This window comes from Vipera ursinii (genome assembly GCF_947247035.1).
Source record: "Vipera ursinii genome assembly, chromosome: Z".
NCBI classification, from domain to species: Eukaryota; Metazoa; Chordata; class Lepidosauria; order Squamata; family Viperidae; genus Vipera; species Vipera ursinii.
Genome location: NC_139517.1, coordinates 38,499,846 through 38,517,666, shown reverse-complemented (window position 1 = coordinate 38,517,666; position 17,821 = coordinate 38,499,846). Strand labels below are relative to the sequence as shown.

At 39.1% G+C, this 17,821-nt stretch overlaps 1 protein-coding gene across 14 annotated transcripts in view; it reads right to left on the bottom strand.

Annotated features, from left to right (window-relative positions):
* FBXL20 (F-box and leucine rich repeat protein 20) overlaps nucleotides 1-17,821 on the bottom strand; it is a 106,588-nt gene that overhangs the window by 52,906 nt on the left and 35,861 nt on the right. For 13 of the 14 annotated variants that reach the window (XR_014494357.1, XR_014494358.1, XM_083379302.1 and 10 more), the window contains exons 3-9: nucleotides 12,808-12,862; nucleotides 10,102-10,176; nucleotides 6,494-6,588; nucleotides 4,667-4,735; nucleotides 3,811-3,906; nucleotides 3,017-3,143; nucleotides 914-988 (exon numbers count right to left, since the gene is read on the bottom strand). Coding sequence is in view for 12 of the 14 variants with exons in the window: in XM_083379302.1 (XP_083235428.1) it covers nucleotides 914-988; nucleotides 3,017-3,143; nucleotides 3,811-3,906; nucleotides 4,667-4,735; nucleotides 6,494-6,588; nucleotides 10,102-10,176; nucleotides 12,808-12,862 (592 nt within the window). In the remaining 2 variants the exon portion in view is untranslated. The remainder of the gene's footprint in view (nucleotides 1-913; nucleotides 989-3,016; nucleotides 3,144-3,810; nucleotides 3,907-4,666; nucleotides 4,736-6,493; nucleotides 6,589-10,101; nucleotides 10,177-12,807; nucleotides 12,863-17,821) is intronic. The other variant, XM_083379308.1, reaches the window with a different exon arrangement.

The window sequence follows — 17,821 nt, the reverse complement described above, 5'->3', positions numbered from 1 at the left end:
ACTTAGATGTTGTTTCCGCACTTATTTTCTTGTGTAATGAGAAAAGCAGGTGAAGCACCAAGGGATTCAGAAAGTGTCGCATGAATCCTTAACTCTGGGAATTATATTTGGCTTGTTTGAAATTTGGAGAATACATATTTGTGAAAAATGGCTTCTAGGGGAATTTGTCTATTCAGAGAATTTAATCAATTAAAAAGGTAAGAGTTATCAGAAAGATATCTGCTACCCTTTTTATTTTACAATCTATATTTATCCTTTTTTCTGGTCAATAGATAAATTTGGAAGCAAACTAGCAGACTGCAATCATTTATCATATTTATGGGACTGCTGATGGCTTGGAACCAATATAATGGTTCCACTCTCCCTCACCCCCTATGCGTAGGTACACACATATGTATAAAATGATCATATGGGACAGAAAACTAGAAGGGTGTCATAAGAAAACTTGAAATTGAGATAGTGCCAGTGTTAACCACGCTTCCTGACCATGCAGAAGACTGGCCGATTAAGTAATCCTCTGACTTGCTCCTAAATATACTGCGTTTAAAGCTTGATATATTATTTTTCCCTTAGTGATCCTCATAATTTAGAATCTGAAGGCACAAAGTTCAAAACAATAAAAAAGTGGCAGAAAAAAATTACATCTGTTCTAATTGTGATAAGAAAATCAACTGCCTGATTCATGAAAATACTACTTGAACTAGGATAATATAATGTACAAATTTTGACCATTCTATTGCTCACATTTTAAATATTTTCTTATACCCCATATTTTTCTATAATAAAATAGTCATTCTGTTAAGCCAATACTGATAACATAAAACATTAAATATGATATGAAATAGGTAATTTGCAAAGCTGCCATAGTATAAGAAAGGAGAGAACACTGGGTTTATAAGGGCCAACCTCTTACCAAGCATGTTTGCAAATTCAGTGTCACTAATTCAGGACAGTTTGCACCAATGTATTTGAGAGCTTCATCTTCCAGCTAAGAGAAAGACAGAAATAGAGAAAAGAGATAATTTCCTAGGTCTCTTCACTGTAGTTTTCATTCGTAGCACAAGTGGGCAATATTCAGTCAGTCATGCTTTTCTTACTCCTGTCTCACTACAGATCATGAAGCTGCAATTCACAACAAAAGCCAGAAATTTGGAGATATATTTCAACACAACACAAAACAATTTCTTCCACCATCCTCCTTTTTTAAAAAAGCAACTGATCCCATAAGAATCTGCAAATGTTGTTGTATGATTAACTAACTGCCATGCCTGCTGCAGCTTTTGAATTTTGAGAATGTGTTGTTGAAAATAAATATAAGTAAATCTCACTCACTTGTGTATCAACGTCAAAAATTACAACAGTGCTGAAAAAAATAACTCTGTGAAGATACACTCTTTACAGATCTCTCAATAACATGTTCACTATTATAGGGAATATACATTAAAGGAATGTCTAGTACTGGCAATCCTCAGCGCATTTGGCAAATAACTGATGCTACCATATATGTATTTCCCATTGTGTGCCTACTTACTCTCTTGTACAGATAGTACTCTACTTACAACCACAGTTGAGCCCAAAATTTAAGCCGGAGGATGGGGGGGTGGGGGTGGAGGAGAAGAGACTTACGACTGATCTGCAAAGTTGCAGTGGTCAGTGTCCCTACAGTCATGTGATCAAGATTCAGGCAATCAGATTGCAATTACAATGGTTCCAGTGTCCTGCAGTCCCTATTTATGCCCTTCCCTATCTGCTTCTCACAAGACAAGCCATCAGCAGGGAAGGTTGCAAGTTGCTCCTGGCACTTTTTATTTGAGAGCCTGCTATGGAGTACAAGATCCTGAGGATCATCCACTGCATAACACATGCATGCAGCACCAACTCTGCTTGCGGTCCTTTGTACCACCTTGCAATGGGCTCAGCATCTGCCTCTCCATGGTACAGTGCCTGGAATGGGACAACTCGCTGCTCCTTGCATGGCCAATCTCCTTGCATGGCCAACTTACCACGGCCAACTCACTGTGGGACAATTCAACAATTTAATGTAATTATTTAAAATAAAAATTATTTAAACGTTTGTCATTCACATTTTATTTTTGTCCCTCCTTTGGCATCTTTTCTTTAATGATTCTATTTCACTATTTATTCGATATTAGTGTAACCCTTGTCCTGTGGCAAGTTATCCCTTGGTGAGTTGGCCATGGCGACTTGTTCCTGGCAAGTTGGCCACAGTCAGTTGGCTGCAGCGAATTAGCTGTGGCAAATTGCCTGTGGTGAGTTGGCCACAGTGAATTGTCACAGACCCTGAAGTACATGCCTTTGCACCTGATTGCACTATGCAGCACCCCCACCTACCCAAACTCATATCCCCAGCACTTCCCCACCCAACTAAACTTGTGTCACAAAATCCATCTCTGCCTGGCTACACTCCATAACACTTATGTACCCTCTGGCCTCCTTCTGGACTGCCTGAGGAAAGACTTGTGGTGACTGGGACTGCAACTTTCTGTGAACTTCCCCGATTTTGCATGTTGGAAGCTAGTAGGAAATTGCAAGTTACAATCATATCAGGTCTCTGCTTAATGATGTACAATCCTCGCTTAAAGATGGCAACAGGGAATGCTGGGATTGCTGTAACTAAACAAATGGAGTCAAATGATGTTCCGCTTTAGGTCCATATCACTTGGTCCCAATTAGTGTTGCAACCCAAGGACTACCTGTAATGTTCTGATTTAAAGAACAAATTGTGAATCACTATTGTAACATTTTGTACAGTCTGAGATAATAATAAATTTCTTTAGAATTATTCTTTTTCCAATTTTCAATGTCTCATATGCAAATCATGAAACACAGCATGAAACAAATCAGCCAATCCAGCTTTCTAGGCTACTTAACTTTCTAAACAAATCCAGCCAATCCAAATCCAGCTTTCTAGACTACTGAACTTTCTGAATAAATCCAGCCAATCCAAATCCAGATTTCTAGATTACTGAACCTTCCGTGGAGACTAGTACAGTACCTGTGTACAGCCTTTAAGAAACAGAGCTTTGAGTCCACCACAGCCTCTCACCAAATTTTGGATGCCATCTTTTGTCACTTGGTCACACCACGAGATATTGAGTTGCTCTAGTAGAGGGCACCCCTCACTGAAGGGGAAAAGGGATGAACACAGAAAGAAAATGCAGGTGTATATATTAACTCTAAAGATAAACATCTTGCTTCAGGAACCAAGGTATGTTAACCCTTGCTTATGTTTATTGCTCTAAACTGTTAACTGTTTTCTTCTCTGATGCAGCCTTAATAGACAATCCAATTGAAAGCTACAGCTGGAACAAACAGAATAGCTATAGAAACAGGGCTGGAGAAAAGGGATTGGTCTGTTTTTGCTTCCTGCTATTAGGGATTTGAGATAAGAGAGCATCTCTGATTTGACTGATAATTCTGTGTTTGCATATTTCTTGTAACATTTCCAACGTAAATCTTGCTGATCATGGCTGCTGAAATGTTTACCAAAATCCGAAATGTAGGGACTGTCCTGGGATTAGAAAACCATTTACTGGCATACAAAAAGTTATCCTGTGTCCCGCTTATCTGAGTCTCACAAGCTATATTAAGTACAAACTGAATATTGATTCTTTCAAGTTATAAACTGGGCCAATAGCACTACTATTAGTAAATTAGGCCTTTTGGACAGGGAAGAGAATAAATGCATCACAAAGACATCCGACATATTTAAATCAGAGAAAATCACTATGACTTTACTTTTATTAACCTAGTTCAGGTGGTTAGTTTATGAACAATCTGAACACTCACCTCAATGCTTTCAGTGACAGGTTGGTTATTGATGTGCAGGAAGCTAGATCAAGATGCCGTAACTTTGAGCAAAATTTACTAAGGCTAGTACATGTACTGGAAGAAAATAGAATACCCACAGGTTCATTTTGTTTTTATTTAAAAAAGTAGGAAAAAGCACTGGAGACATTTTTAGATGGATGACAACAGCTAATTCTAGTAATTAAGATATTGTGCCGCTATTCCATCTTACCTTCTTCAATGATTTTCTTGTGATTAAAAAAATAAAAATAGAAATGGTTGAAAATACTGGAAATTTACAAATGGGAGATGACACTAAACTGAGTTGAGACATAAAGAGATAAAGATGGTAGCAGTGTGCAAATTTATTGATGTCAATCTGGAGGAGTTTGGCAGAATGGATTTTTTTGGAAGGCTTGTGGATGTTGAGAGTGGTTTATGGAAGTGGAGAACTATATGGAGAGGAAGGCAGGCATAACAGGCTTGATGATAGGCTTGAGAATTGGTAGAGAATTAGAAATGTGGAAATTGAAAAATAATGAATGAATGAATGAATGAAGATTAAGATGAGCCCCACCACCAATCTACTCTAATCCCATCCAACATCCTTTTTTAATCATGAAATAAGAAATATAGCAATTACATGAAAATAGCATATTTGGGCAAACTAATAAAAAGGACCAGGGGAAGGGGGAACAGGGGAGACCATCGGGGAGAGGAAACATAGTGCAATCTTATATATGGTTCAGAAGACCAGACTAATTTCCAATGAAGTTCACTCTCAGTTAAGCGCTATAAGATTCAAGTTTTAAAGAGCTAATGCATATTTCAGAACTCCAAAATAAAAGTCACTTACGCATCTGTAATCTTGGTGCAGCCATTTAGATTCAACACTTCAATATTTCTGCAGTTTTGGGCAAATATCCTTCATGCAAAGAAACATACATATTTTCAGGCTTTTAATGAAAGATTTTATTACAATGATTTGATTTTTAAAAAATCTTGTATGCAGTGAAAAGTAAAGCTAGCAACATAAACTTTAAGTAGTATTTCGACAATATCTAGGGAGAAAACCCAGTTTTTAGGAAGCAAAAAAAGAAACCATGAAACATAATTCTATTGAAAATTTCTACTGTATAAATGTTGAGCCCTACTTTTAAATTATTTTGAAATGTCATAAATGTAGGAGTTCAGTGATTATGTTATCATGCAACCTCTGAATCATATGTTTGCCAGCTTCTACTGCAGAAGTGGGGAATGATGGCCCCTTTATGGCTTCATCTCCCAGAATTCCTGGGCCAGCATGGGCCATCGTTCCCCACCCCTGCTCTAATGGGATAAGCATCACTGGACTTGATAGGTATTTATTTTAATTACTTAAGCAATATAATAGATATTGTACATCTTACCAGGAATGACTTGAGGAAGCATCAGACAGAAGTAGTAAAGGTAGTCCTCGATTTACAACAGTTCACTTAGTGACCATTTGAAGTTACAACAGCACTGAAAAAAGTGACTTATGAACATTTTTCACACTTACGACCATTGTAGCATCCTCATGATCACGTGGTTTACATTTGGATGGTTAACAACTGACTCATACTTATGACCGCTGCAGCATACCAGAGGCATGTGATCCCTTTTTGTGACCTTCTGACAAACAAAATCAATGGGGAAACCAAATTCACCTAACAACCTTGTTGCTAATTTAACAAGTGCAGTGATTCACTTAACAAGAAAAGTCACAAAATGGGGCAAAACTTACTTGACACTTTTCTCACTTAGCAACATAAATTTTAGACTCAATTGTGCTTGTAAGTTGAGGACTACCTGTAACGTTATACCTCACTTAATCTGAATGTAACATTTCTCAATCGAAGGTGAGGATCCTGTGCTTATTCGATCATAAAGATGTCTATAAGCAGGCCATACAACCAAGTATTTCAGTATGCTCCAAATTCATTCTTCTAGAGAAAAGCTGAAGCCAGTCTGTGTTGCTGCATCTATGTTCTCCCATAATTTATATCTAATTGTTTTCGATATTTCCTTAGATTTGTTTTTAACTGTTTTGTTGTGCGCTACTAAGACTCACATTTATAAGATGAATAGGTTTATAAATTTGCTAAATAAGCAGTTTTTTTCAATGCCATTTCCTAAAAGTTTCCCCATTATATTACTATGCAGTACTGCATAGGAGTAAATCTTCTGCTTAGAAGATAGGAAACATCTAGAGCAGGCTTACATAAAGGCCACAAGCAGCCTTATATAGCCTACAGTATTTCTTTAAAAAGGCTGCCCCCCCAAAACATGTTACCAACTACCTCCAAGCTTTACTGCTCCTGCTGCTAGTTCCAGCCTTTCTGCCGATCCACAAGTCATGGAACAGTTGACTGGCACTCCGAGTATTTCTTTGGGGCCCATGAGGATTTTTAATTTATCAATGCGAGCCTTTCCCCTCAAAGAGTGGTGCAGGATTGGTCTGGAAATAGGAAAGAATGCTTCCCTCCTTTAAATGACATCTAAGTTATACTCTAGTTTGATGTTACAGATAATTATGATGACATAGAAATCAAATATTTGAGGATGCTGTATCCTCAATTTTTGTACCCAAAATTAGCTACCTGCCCTATCATTTTATGCCCAGTTCTGATAGGTATTAAATAATTTGGGTTGACCTCTCTACCTCAATGCGTTGTCTCCCACACCTAAACATCCGCGTAGACTCAGCTTTCGAAGGAATCCTCCACATCGTTTAGAAATATTCTCTACTACACGCCCCTGTAAGAAGAAGACCAAGAAGAAAATCTTCCAAATTAATTCTCTTGCTTAATTTTACATGCAGCAAACAACTTTTTTTCTTTAAACTATCTTTTCCTATCTGATATATTTTTATGACATCTTGTTATCCTCCTTCACCTCTGGGCATTTAAACTATATTTAAATTATATTCAGAATGGTATGTTCTATGGAATGCTTGCATTTATTTGGTCCGTATATAGGGGTCTCTAGGATCAGTTCATAGAAGCTGAAGCTTATATTGTAGTGCTAAGTTTGTGGCACTGTATGGTGCAAGTTTCCACCAGAGGGAAGAACACTTTGGACCATGTGTATTCCAATCTGAAACAGGCATACAGAGCTTTCCCTCTTTCCCACCTGGGTACATCTGACCATCTTTCACTCCTGTTGTGCCCAAAGTATGTTCCTCTCAGGAAAAGGACTCAGGCAGTCACAAAAAGGGTCAGAACCTGGCCAGTGGGTGCTCTCAGTCAGTTGCAGGACTGCTTTGAAACCACTGACTGGAGTATATTTGAAGAACAAGATCTAAATTCATATACAGATGCCATACTCTCTTATATTAGAACATGCACTGATAGTGTAACAACGGATAAGTGCATTAGAGTTTACGGGAACTGTAAACCCTGGATGACTGCAGAGATACGAACACTCCTGAGAGCCCGGGATTCTGCCTTTAAGGCGGGGGACAGGGGCACATACAGAGAGGCCAGGGCAAATCTCAGAAGAGGCATTAGGATGGCAAAACAACAATACAAACAAAAGGTGGAGAACCATTTAGCGAACAACGATCCGAGGCAAGTATGGCAGGGACTGCAGCACTTAACCAACTATAAGGGCAGCACGAGGAGCATGGCAAACACCGATGCCTCGTTGGCTGAGGAGCTGAATATCTTCTTCGCCCGCTACGAGGTTAAAAGACCAGACCCCGTAGCCTCTGCTGGCTGGCCTTCTGACTCTCAGCCACTCACCCTGTGTGAACACCAAGTGAGAGCTGTATTGAAGGCTGTGAATCCCAGCAAAGCCACAGGCCCAGATGGGGTGCTGGGGATAGTGGTCAGGAATTGTGCCGATCAATTAGCAGGGGTCCTGACAAGGATTTTTAACATCTCCTTGCAAACGGCATGTGTACCATCGTGCTTGAAAGCAGCTACCATTGTCCCAGTCCCCAAGAAAACTGCAGTTGAGTGCCTGAATGTCTACAGACCTATTGCATTAACGCCTGTAGTAATGAAATGCTTCGAAAGATTGGTTCTCCAACATCTTAGGACATGCCTCCCACTGGACTTTGATAAACATCAATTTGCCTACAGGGGAAATAGGTCGACAGATGATGCCATAGCTACTGCTTTACACTCTGTAGCAAGTCATCTCGAGAAGCCTGGAAGTTACGTCAGGATGCTTTTTGTTGACTACAGCTCAGCTTTCAACACCATTTTGCCGAGCATTCTCATCGAGAAGCTGACTGACTTGAAATTCTCCCCCACCATCTGTGATTGGATTCAAGACTTTCTTAGGGATCGGTTACAGTGAGGGTCGGCTCTGCTTTGTCCACCCCCCTGAAGCTTTGCACCGGCACACCACAGGGTTGTGTGCTTAGCCCCTACCTGTACTCTTTATACACTTATGATTGTGTATCATCTGACCCATCCACTGCGATAATCAAGTTCGCAGATGATACAACTGTGGTGGGTCTTATTACAGGTGGGGATGAGACAGCATATAGGGCGGAGGTACAAAAACTATCCATATGGTGTAGTAACAACAACTTGCACCTAAACATCGGCAAGACGAAAGAGATGGTGTTAGACTTCCGGAGAAAAAAGGAGGAACCTGCCCCACTTTACATCTGAGAGAACTGTGTAGAGAGAGTTTCCTCCTTTAAATTTCTGGGAGTCTACCTCTGTGAAGATCTGACCTGGAAAGTTAACACAACTCAGGTGGCTAGAAAGGCCCAACAGAGGCTTCACTTTCTTAGGGTCTTGAGGAAGAATAGGGTAGAACAACAGCTAATGACCCTCTTTTACCGGTCTACTATAGAGAGCGTCCTCTCGTATGGTATTGTGGTTTGGTATGCTGGTCTGACAGCCGCGGATAGGAAAGTATTACAGAGGGTAGTGAGCACAGCACAAGACATTGTGGGCTGTTCCCTGACACCACTGGATGACATCGCCAGGGCTCGTTGCCTTGGAAGAGTGAGGAAGATTCTCAGGGATGATTCACACCCTGGACGGTATCTCTTTACTCTCCTACCATCCCGTAGGAGATATAGGAATATAGCCAGCCGTACCAACAGGCTGAAAAATACCTTTTATCCGTGGGCTGTTAGGCTTTTAAATGGGACATAATCTTATGCAGAATTGACTTGGGAGGCCAGTGTGTGGTGTAGTTGGTTCACATAGTGTGGTGGGATGGAGGGTTTGTTGTCACTGTGTGTTGGGGGGAGAGAGCACGGGGGGAGGCTCAGCTAATCTCAATGTACACATGTTGTACTTTGACAATAAAGGTTTATTATTATTACTAAGATGCTTTTCTGTGGCAAAATGATCAGCTGAATATTTTCAAGATTAAGTACAAACCATAATTTAGTATGCTGTCATCCAACTCTTGTTATATATTGTTTATTGTGCTATATTCTTTCTCAGTTTGTGCCTACAAAAGACCATGCAGCTAACTTAGCTACATAATCATAGATTCCAGGCATAGGATTATATAGAGGGAAGCAGGGGATCAAGGGCTGGTTTTTGTAGAGAAAGCTGACTTTGGCTATCTGTTACAGTTTGATAGAAATAACAGAGGGATTTTCTTCAGTAGCATACACAGGTACTAAATTGACAGAAATTAATTAATTTGAGTACAGGGACCAAAAAATCCATGAGACATATTTATAAGGGGCAAAGCATTACAACTAACTACTTTTCAAATCCATGCAACCTTTGTATTTTTTTTTCTATTGAGGTTTATCCTTGTAGCACTAGCTATCACATAAAGAATTGCACAGGGAGAAATTCCTGGAGACTGTTTCAAAATAAAATAAAAATCAAGTGGTATTCTTACTACTTTTCATTTTAATATGGTGACTTTTAATGATACTCTAAATCTCTATACTTGATGAGTCACCTCATGCTGGTCAATGCTAGTTATACCTCAAAGATATCATATTCATATAATTATAAGGCACAATGTTCAAATTGAGAGATTATTACCTCCTTCAAATAATGGATTTTTCCTTCAATATTTTCAGGTCAGGGACATAAATCTTTGTGCACAAATGCTACTGAATAAATTCATACAGAGATAAGCATTCACAGTATAAATCAATATAGTTTTCTACTGAAAGCATATTATAGCTTTAAAGGTTCTTTCAAATGAGAAGTAAAACAATTAACAATTTGTCTCTGAAGATCTGAAAAGATGACATGGCTTGTTAGTATTCTGAGGCAGTACAGTAGTTACAGTTTATCTAGAGACAATCTTTTGCACATGACTTAATTATACCTCAATGTCCCTCTGGAAATCAAACAGGTCAATGCGTTGCCAATTGCTACCATCCAAAGCTAGGACATTCCATGCCTATATTGAAATTGATATAAAGTTGAAAAAAGAATGTCAGATATGTTCCTCTAAATATAGAAAAACTAAAAGTAGATAAGATAGATCTCTACTTACCTGAGCCAGTCCAAAGCTTCTGTCCTCTAGCAATACCGAGTTACTTCCTCATGAGACCCAATACATTCAAGCAGTCTAAACATGCCTCAGTTTAAAACAATGCAGATTTAATCTTTCTGTAGCTAACCATTTTAATTCTTACTTTCAGAAATTACAGAGGATATGTACATGCAAGAACAACTCACAACTGACTCCTGCACACTTCAGTTTCCCAAATAATAATGCCTCATTATCTTTTAAGAGTGAAGGCTTTGTGTAATGAATATAATAATACAATATACAGCAGTTGCTTGGATTACCTTATTTCAGTTTAATTCAGATGATTATATCATTTAAAGCCAGATGTTTAAAGCAGCAGAAAGGCTTCCTTATGAAATATGAGGGGCAGCAATGAATGTTTAATTTAATCAGTGAGCAGATTATAAATCTGCTTTCCCCTTTTTAAAAAGATGTCTATGTTGTTTGATCACACTGATCCTGTATTTCATACTTTGAAAAATCATTTAAACGCTTTTATTGTTTTTGCAATAATGTTTGTAATCAAAGCTTATTTTTCAAAATTATGTCTCCCAGTGCAACTTTTATTGATTCCAACAAGATTATGCAAATCCTTCAGAAGTGTTGTGAAGTATTAGAGCAGTTATGCCTTTTCTCAAGCTTATACAGCTGTTTTAGAAGCTGGCCTCTGCATGCATGCACAAGGTACTGCAGAATACCAATTCTGAAGGATATGAACAGCACAAGATTGTAATATTTGACTAATTTGATTTCTTTTTTGGTATTTCTTTTTAAATGAGGCAATCACAGCAATAAGCCACTAAAAGTTAAGATAACTTCTCAACACAGCATTCTCTAGGTAGGGTAATTATTCCCAATATCCACATTCAGTATTTTGTAGTCTCACTGGGAATTATGGGAAATAGAATTTAATACATCTGAAAGATAGCAAGTTTGGAAAACATTTAATAGACACGTAATAAGAATGTGCTACAGAATAAACCAGAATTATTAAATCACATTACCCAATTCACATTGTGAATTATAATAACTGTGGTATTCTGCTCAGGGTCTAGTCCACGGGTCGGCAACCCGCGGTTCTGGAGCTGCATGCGGCTCTTTCAGCCTTCTCCTGCAGCTCCCAGTTTGCAGAGAGACAGAGACAGAGACAGGCACTTGTGCTTCCCTTCTCTCTCTCTCTCTCTCTCTCTCTCTCTCTCTCTCTCTCTCTCTCTCTCTCTCTCTGTGTAACTCACGCTATTCTCCAAGAAGCTGACAAGCTTATTGGGCGGGGCTCCTGCCTTTGCTGCATCTCCACAGGAAGCAGCAGAAAACAGGACAGGAGAGCCAGCCCAATAAGAATGTGTGTCAGCTTGTCCGAGAACAGCATGAAGCCAGCTTGTTCAGAGAGAGGGAGAGAGGGGGAAGAAAGAGAGAGAGGGAGGGAGGGAGAGAGAGAGAGAACTCATGCACAGCAGCCTCTATTTCTTTTTAATTAAACTCTTCAATCAAGTTCCCCCCCCTCGCGTGTGTGCGCGCGTGAGTTTTGCGGTTCCTGGTGTTGTTTTTTTTCTCTGGGAAGCCAGTCCAAGTGGCTCTTTGCGTGTTTAATGTTGCCGACCACTGGTCTAGTCCATTCACCATTAAACAGGATTTCCTCTGACGTATACCATGTGTATTTATATGAAACAAACGAACCATACAGGAATGTAGGAAAGTGTTCTCAGTAACAATCTTCAGTTTTAAAATTCTATTCCTGACATTGTCCAGCAAAATATGAGTCTGAGCATCTTAACACTTTTCCCCCCCAGACAAGCATTCAATTATTGAGCCAAGTATAGCTCACATAGATGTCTGTGTATTCTCTACGAATAGTTAACTTAGAATCATTCATTTAATGATCAAAATTATGATGTGTTTAAAAAGGTTAGTGCTCATACTTGTGTCTTAGCATCCACACATCACATGATCAGAATTTGGGTGCTTGGCAACTGGCACATATTTACAATGACTGGGATGATTTGATCGCCATTTGCAACCTTCCCAGGGAGCTTCCGACAAGCAAATCTACTTAAGGACCATGACAAAACTTGTTATAAAATTGGGCTTGACTGGAAGTTCTGGCCCCAATTTTGGTCTTAAGTTGAGTACTGCCTATATAAAAATCCATTTTGTTAGCCCTCTCTTATCCATGTCCTCAAAAACTCTTGCTACCGAGGACCTGTGAACATGAATTATAGGTGAAGAGAACGCATCAGCTGCAGTCCCATCATTTCCCAGCAACATAGAAGTCTGCATGTCAACAGTAACAAAACAAATGGACATTTTTGATACTGTATTGATACAAAAACTACAAAGGGTGGGAGAAAATGGGCTCACACTGAATATTACTTAAGGCTGACACATTTCTGGGTTTCATATGCTAGTCTATAACCATATTAAAGATTTGATTTGATCTGATTACTGGGTTTCAAGATGACAATCTGGAGATACCCAATAGAGAAAGCCTTTCCAGTACTAGTATGCAAATATTCTTACCCTGGAGACCTGCGCGCAGCGGCATAGAGTGACCACATCCAGGAAGGAGAATATTCTGTTAAAACACACACATATACACAAATAACTAAATGTATACGTATAAGTGTACTGTGAAATGACTTAAGCAAAAGCTACCAAGAGTTTTGTTTGAAACCTGGTTTTAATATCCAGGTTTCAGTTCTGAAAAACTAAAAGAAGAATGTGACATTTAATCAGTAAAAAAAGTCAAATGAGTGGACACTTAAGTAAAGTAATAATTTAGTAATATTATTGTTGCTTATTACAACAATAATTTACAGTTTATTCGGTATATTATCTCAAGGTATAATATTATCAATTTCTTTATAATTAAATAATTGAAGTACAGTAGACAAAATTTTACAACTCATATATTTCATTAAGATTTAATGCAACTAGATCATGTATCTAAATTTTAGTTAACTAGATATATATACATCTTCTGCTTCTGCATTCTTTGCAATTTAAATCCGTAAACCAAAGTTTAGTAATTATTAAAATTAGTGAAATTAGTTAAATGAAATGGTGGAGACAGATTAAAACTACTGATAGAAGCAATCTAAATTACAATGTCTGTACTATAAATATGACATTTATCAGTTCAAATAGTTGTATTATTTGGTATCTCAAACCAAAAAGTACATTACAAAAAATAAAATTGAATAAAGCAAAGATTAAATCACAAAACTCAAAATATATCACAAAATATTGTTTTAAAATATGATAGTGAATATGAAGTATAATTCTTGATATCATTTTATTATGATGCAATTATGATGCAGTTAAAAGATAGTTTTTTTACAAAGATCTTGACTTTGAGGAATATTTGATTATTAGTAAGGTATTCTTTAGGACAGGGCATTCAACCTTTTCAGAGATTGTACCACTTTTAGGATATGGCAATATTCAAGTACCATCAGTCGCCTAGCAGATGGGTGTAGCCTGTTCAATGCCACTCACTGGACCCAGCTGATTCGAGACAGCTGGGTCAGAATGGAACAAGTGGCACCAGCTAACTCGATGTGGGAAAAACTCAGTTCCCCACAAACTCCTCGCCTCCCCAGACAGCTAGCAGCCAAGCACATGTGCATGTGCGTGCGTGCGTGCACACACACACACATACACACCACCTTCCAGATTTGGGGACTTTTACCAATAGAGGAAGGAGAAGGCCTTCTCCCCAAGCCCAGGCATGACTGGCAATTTGCTAGCTCAGATGTGGATATAAGTCTCCAAGCTTGGAGTGTAACACGCTAAAGAGCTGTTCTTTTCCCAATCCCAGACATCATTGGTGTTCCTCTGTCCGGTGCCCCCACCCGGCAAAGCAGGAAGTGGAGGACGTTTGCAGGAAGCAGTTTCCTCCTAGTCCCACTTCTGTCTTGACAGATCCTTGGAAAGCAAGAGGAGGTGGCAGGGGAATAGCGTTCCTGAGTCCTGCACAAGGGAGCCTGGCTCTTCTCGAAAGGGAATTCCCATTTTCAATTGTGTGTGGTAAGGATGCTGGCTTGTTGGGTCACCCTTCCCTCACACAGCTTCCCTGCCACCCCCTCCTCCTCTCCAGAGATCTGCAGGGGAGACAGAGATCTGGAAGGCAAGGTGCAGCCTCCATATTGGCCACTTCTACCTCTCCAAGCCCTTCTCGATTAAACATACATTGCATACAAATTAAAACACAGCCAAAAAGAAAACATAGTTAAATCATTAATTACAGCTCTTCATGTATTTTCTGGGAAAACCACCTTTACTGATGTTAGGAAGGAAGAGCAAACCTTATTAAGGAACTCTTAACAGGAAGGGAACTGAAGCCCCCAAAAGGTCTCATTCTTTCTAATCTGCCTTCCCTCTGAGCCTTTAGTTCTCATTATTTTATTATTATGTATTTAAGAAGAAGATCAAAGGCCTCCGTAGCTCAGGATACTCACCTTAAAATCAGAACCCAGAAAAATTTAGTTAATCCACAATACCACCCTATGAAGAATGAAGATAATCTTTGGGCCCTGAGAGCATGCAGGTGTCCAGTCAGAATATTAGTGGCACACCTGTCAGCAACTGGAAGTGCATAAGTCCATGTACTTCCCTTTCCTGTCTCAGAACTCAATCGATACATCCTTTAATTTTCAGACACATCTTCTTCTCATAAGCTCCTTAAAAAACCAACATAGTCGGAAAAATAAATCCAGCACTTCTGAATTCTTTCCCCAAGGTTGCTAGCAAAGTCATCAAAGAATGTAGTTGTTGCTGCTAAAGTCAAGAATAAATAACGAATCAATTTTGCAGCTCTCTCCTGTCACTACATCCTCTTACCTCCACAATGTGGCTTGGGATTGCACAAGGAGCTAGGCTAAAATCTGGTTGAGTAGTTTGCAGCCAGGTGTCCAATACAGACCTTGCCAATGTGATTTTAATAGCCCAGGAAGGGATAGGAAAACCTGAGGAAAACTTTGTAATCAATAAACCATGGTGGACTACGCTTGTTTTGCCCTATTTTGATTCTCCTCCCCATCAGCAGCCCATGGATTTTAGAACTGCATGGCCACAAAGACAGAGGCTTTCAGCGTCCCAATCCCTGCTTAGAGATGGATTTGTAATTTGGTAAGGGTCAGGCCATACGCCCCCAATCAAAGGAAAACCCTGAACCCAGCGGGCCAGAAGGCAGCCTAGCCTCCATGCCCCTCTGGTTCCTTCTCCTCACTCCCTGGGCATAGATGCAGTCACTGCTCCTTGCCATAACTGGGGCAGGACTTGCAAGTACCTCTGTCCTGCAAAGCAGTGCTCCCCGGCACTCCCGCCAGCCGCCTAAAAGCTGAGCGCTCCAGCCTCACCCAGCCACGGAAGGGGGCAGCAGCCAAGACTACAGCAGATTTGCAGCTTGTCGGCGGCACTCAAAGGCTGCCCAACTTTACTCCGGAATTTCGGGGTTGGAAAGCAGAAGGGCAGCGCCGTGTTTGCAGGTCTTGCAGCACCTGCTGGAAAGCCTCCTGCTTCCCCCCCCCCCCCGCCAACAGCTGCCTCGTTCAGAGCCTCCCTGATGCTGACGGGCCTGCTGGCATAGGTCTGCCTGCTTTGTCCTGCAAAGCGCGGCTCACTCAGCGCTTCCCATTCTCACACACATTCCTCCAATATCCTCCCCATTCACACACAAACATAGTGTTGAAGAAATAGTGGAACAGAATAATTAGATAAAAGATTTCAAAGAAGGAACAAAATGAAATGTGAATGATAAAAATTAAAATAATTGTTTAATTATTTTAAATAATTGAATTATCCAATTGTTCTGCAGCAAATTATCCCGGGGTAAGTTGGCTGTGGCAAGTTAGCCACGGCTAGTTGGCTGCGACGAGTTGTCTCATTCTGCAACAAAAGCTTCCTCTCCATTACCAAGCCGTAGTTTCACACTTCACAAAAAGCCACAGCTTAACTTGGTTTACTGAAGTTTAGTTTGCTTAAAATAACAAATTCATAAATGATAGCATATAAAACACGTTTTATGAATCCACAGTAAGCCACAGTGAAACATATTAAGGCTTAAAACAATGTGTGAATTCAACCACTGAATAATTCTGAACAAAATGTTAAGGCATGGAACCCAAAACATTCTTTGCAAATGATTGACAGCTATTGTCATGGACCCAAAGTATTTCTTGCTTTCCTTATGGGTAGAGTGATCTGTAACTACAAGATGTCAGCAGCCTTACCTTAAAACCAATGTAAACAACAATGGACTACAGATCGCCGCGATCTAAAAACATACTTGTTCGAACAAGCCGGCCTGGCCTGATGGGGGATTGGTGGGGTTTTTATTGTATTTTATTGGGGTTTTATTATGTATTAATTGTTTTTTAGTGGGCAATGTATTTAATTATTTTTTAACTTTTGTAATTCTGTGTTTTTTATTCTTGCCCTGTTCACCGCCCTGAGTCCTTCGGGAGAAGGGCGGTATAGAAATATTAATAAAATAAAAAAAATAAAAATATAAATTTAATAAATAAACAAACTATTTGGACCTCTTCATAGCCTCTTGGTATTTAGCCAATGTATCTACGCCGCCATAGCTTTGTATCAGACCCACCAATGGAATATATATTACTGGAAATTTGAGGGCAAGTAGAAAAAATAGCTAACCCAGAAGAAAGAGGTATGACATACAACTTAGTGAATTTGGATAATAACTTTCTCAGCAAAATTTTATTCCATGGCAGGAAGAATTGTTGATTCACTACCAACAAGAGATGTTACAAATATGTATTATGATGTTAATACAGAAAGAATAATGTTTTTGAAGATAAGTACGGAGAAAATTTTAAAGTATAAGGGAAAAAGTTTTTAAATCATATAGCATATTTCTTTCCAAACCTAATACTCCCTTCAGAATTAATCTGTAGTTAGATTCACACGTTGTTTTAAGCTTTAATGTGGTTTGTTTCACTTTGGCTTACTATGGATTCATAAACCATTGTGGTTTGTAACCATCATTCATGATCCCACACAAGATACTCATTTTCATCATACATTGAATACAGTGCAATGGAAATCTTTCAAGAACATTTCTCAGTCATCTGGGTTGCCTCAACTTCATTCTACAATTAATTTTGGAATCCTTATTACATGTATAGAATCATTAAAAGATCAGTCCCCATCTCTATGCTTCAGTACTTGGCTTAAAACTCTGGGACAACATAGTTATAGCAGATGCATTCCTAGTGAAGAAAATGCCAGGAAATTCTGTCTCTACATTAAAGACTGATCACGGTGACAGAAGTACTTATGTACAGTAGATATAAAATACAATCACATCTTTGGAAAAATAAAGTTTCAAAAGAACTATAATAATTTTCACCAAGTTCAGTGCATTTTACATTTTCATTTTTTTTTCTTTTTCTCAGAAGAAAATAGGAGGGTGATGTCCTGGGAAATAATAGAAATTATTAATTTCTACTTACTGTTTGGCATCCCATAGTGTAAAAAGCCTAGCTTTTAATGAAAGTACATTAATCTT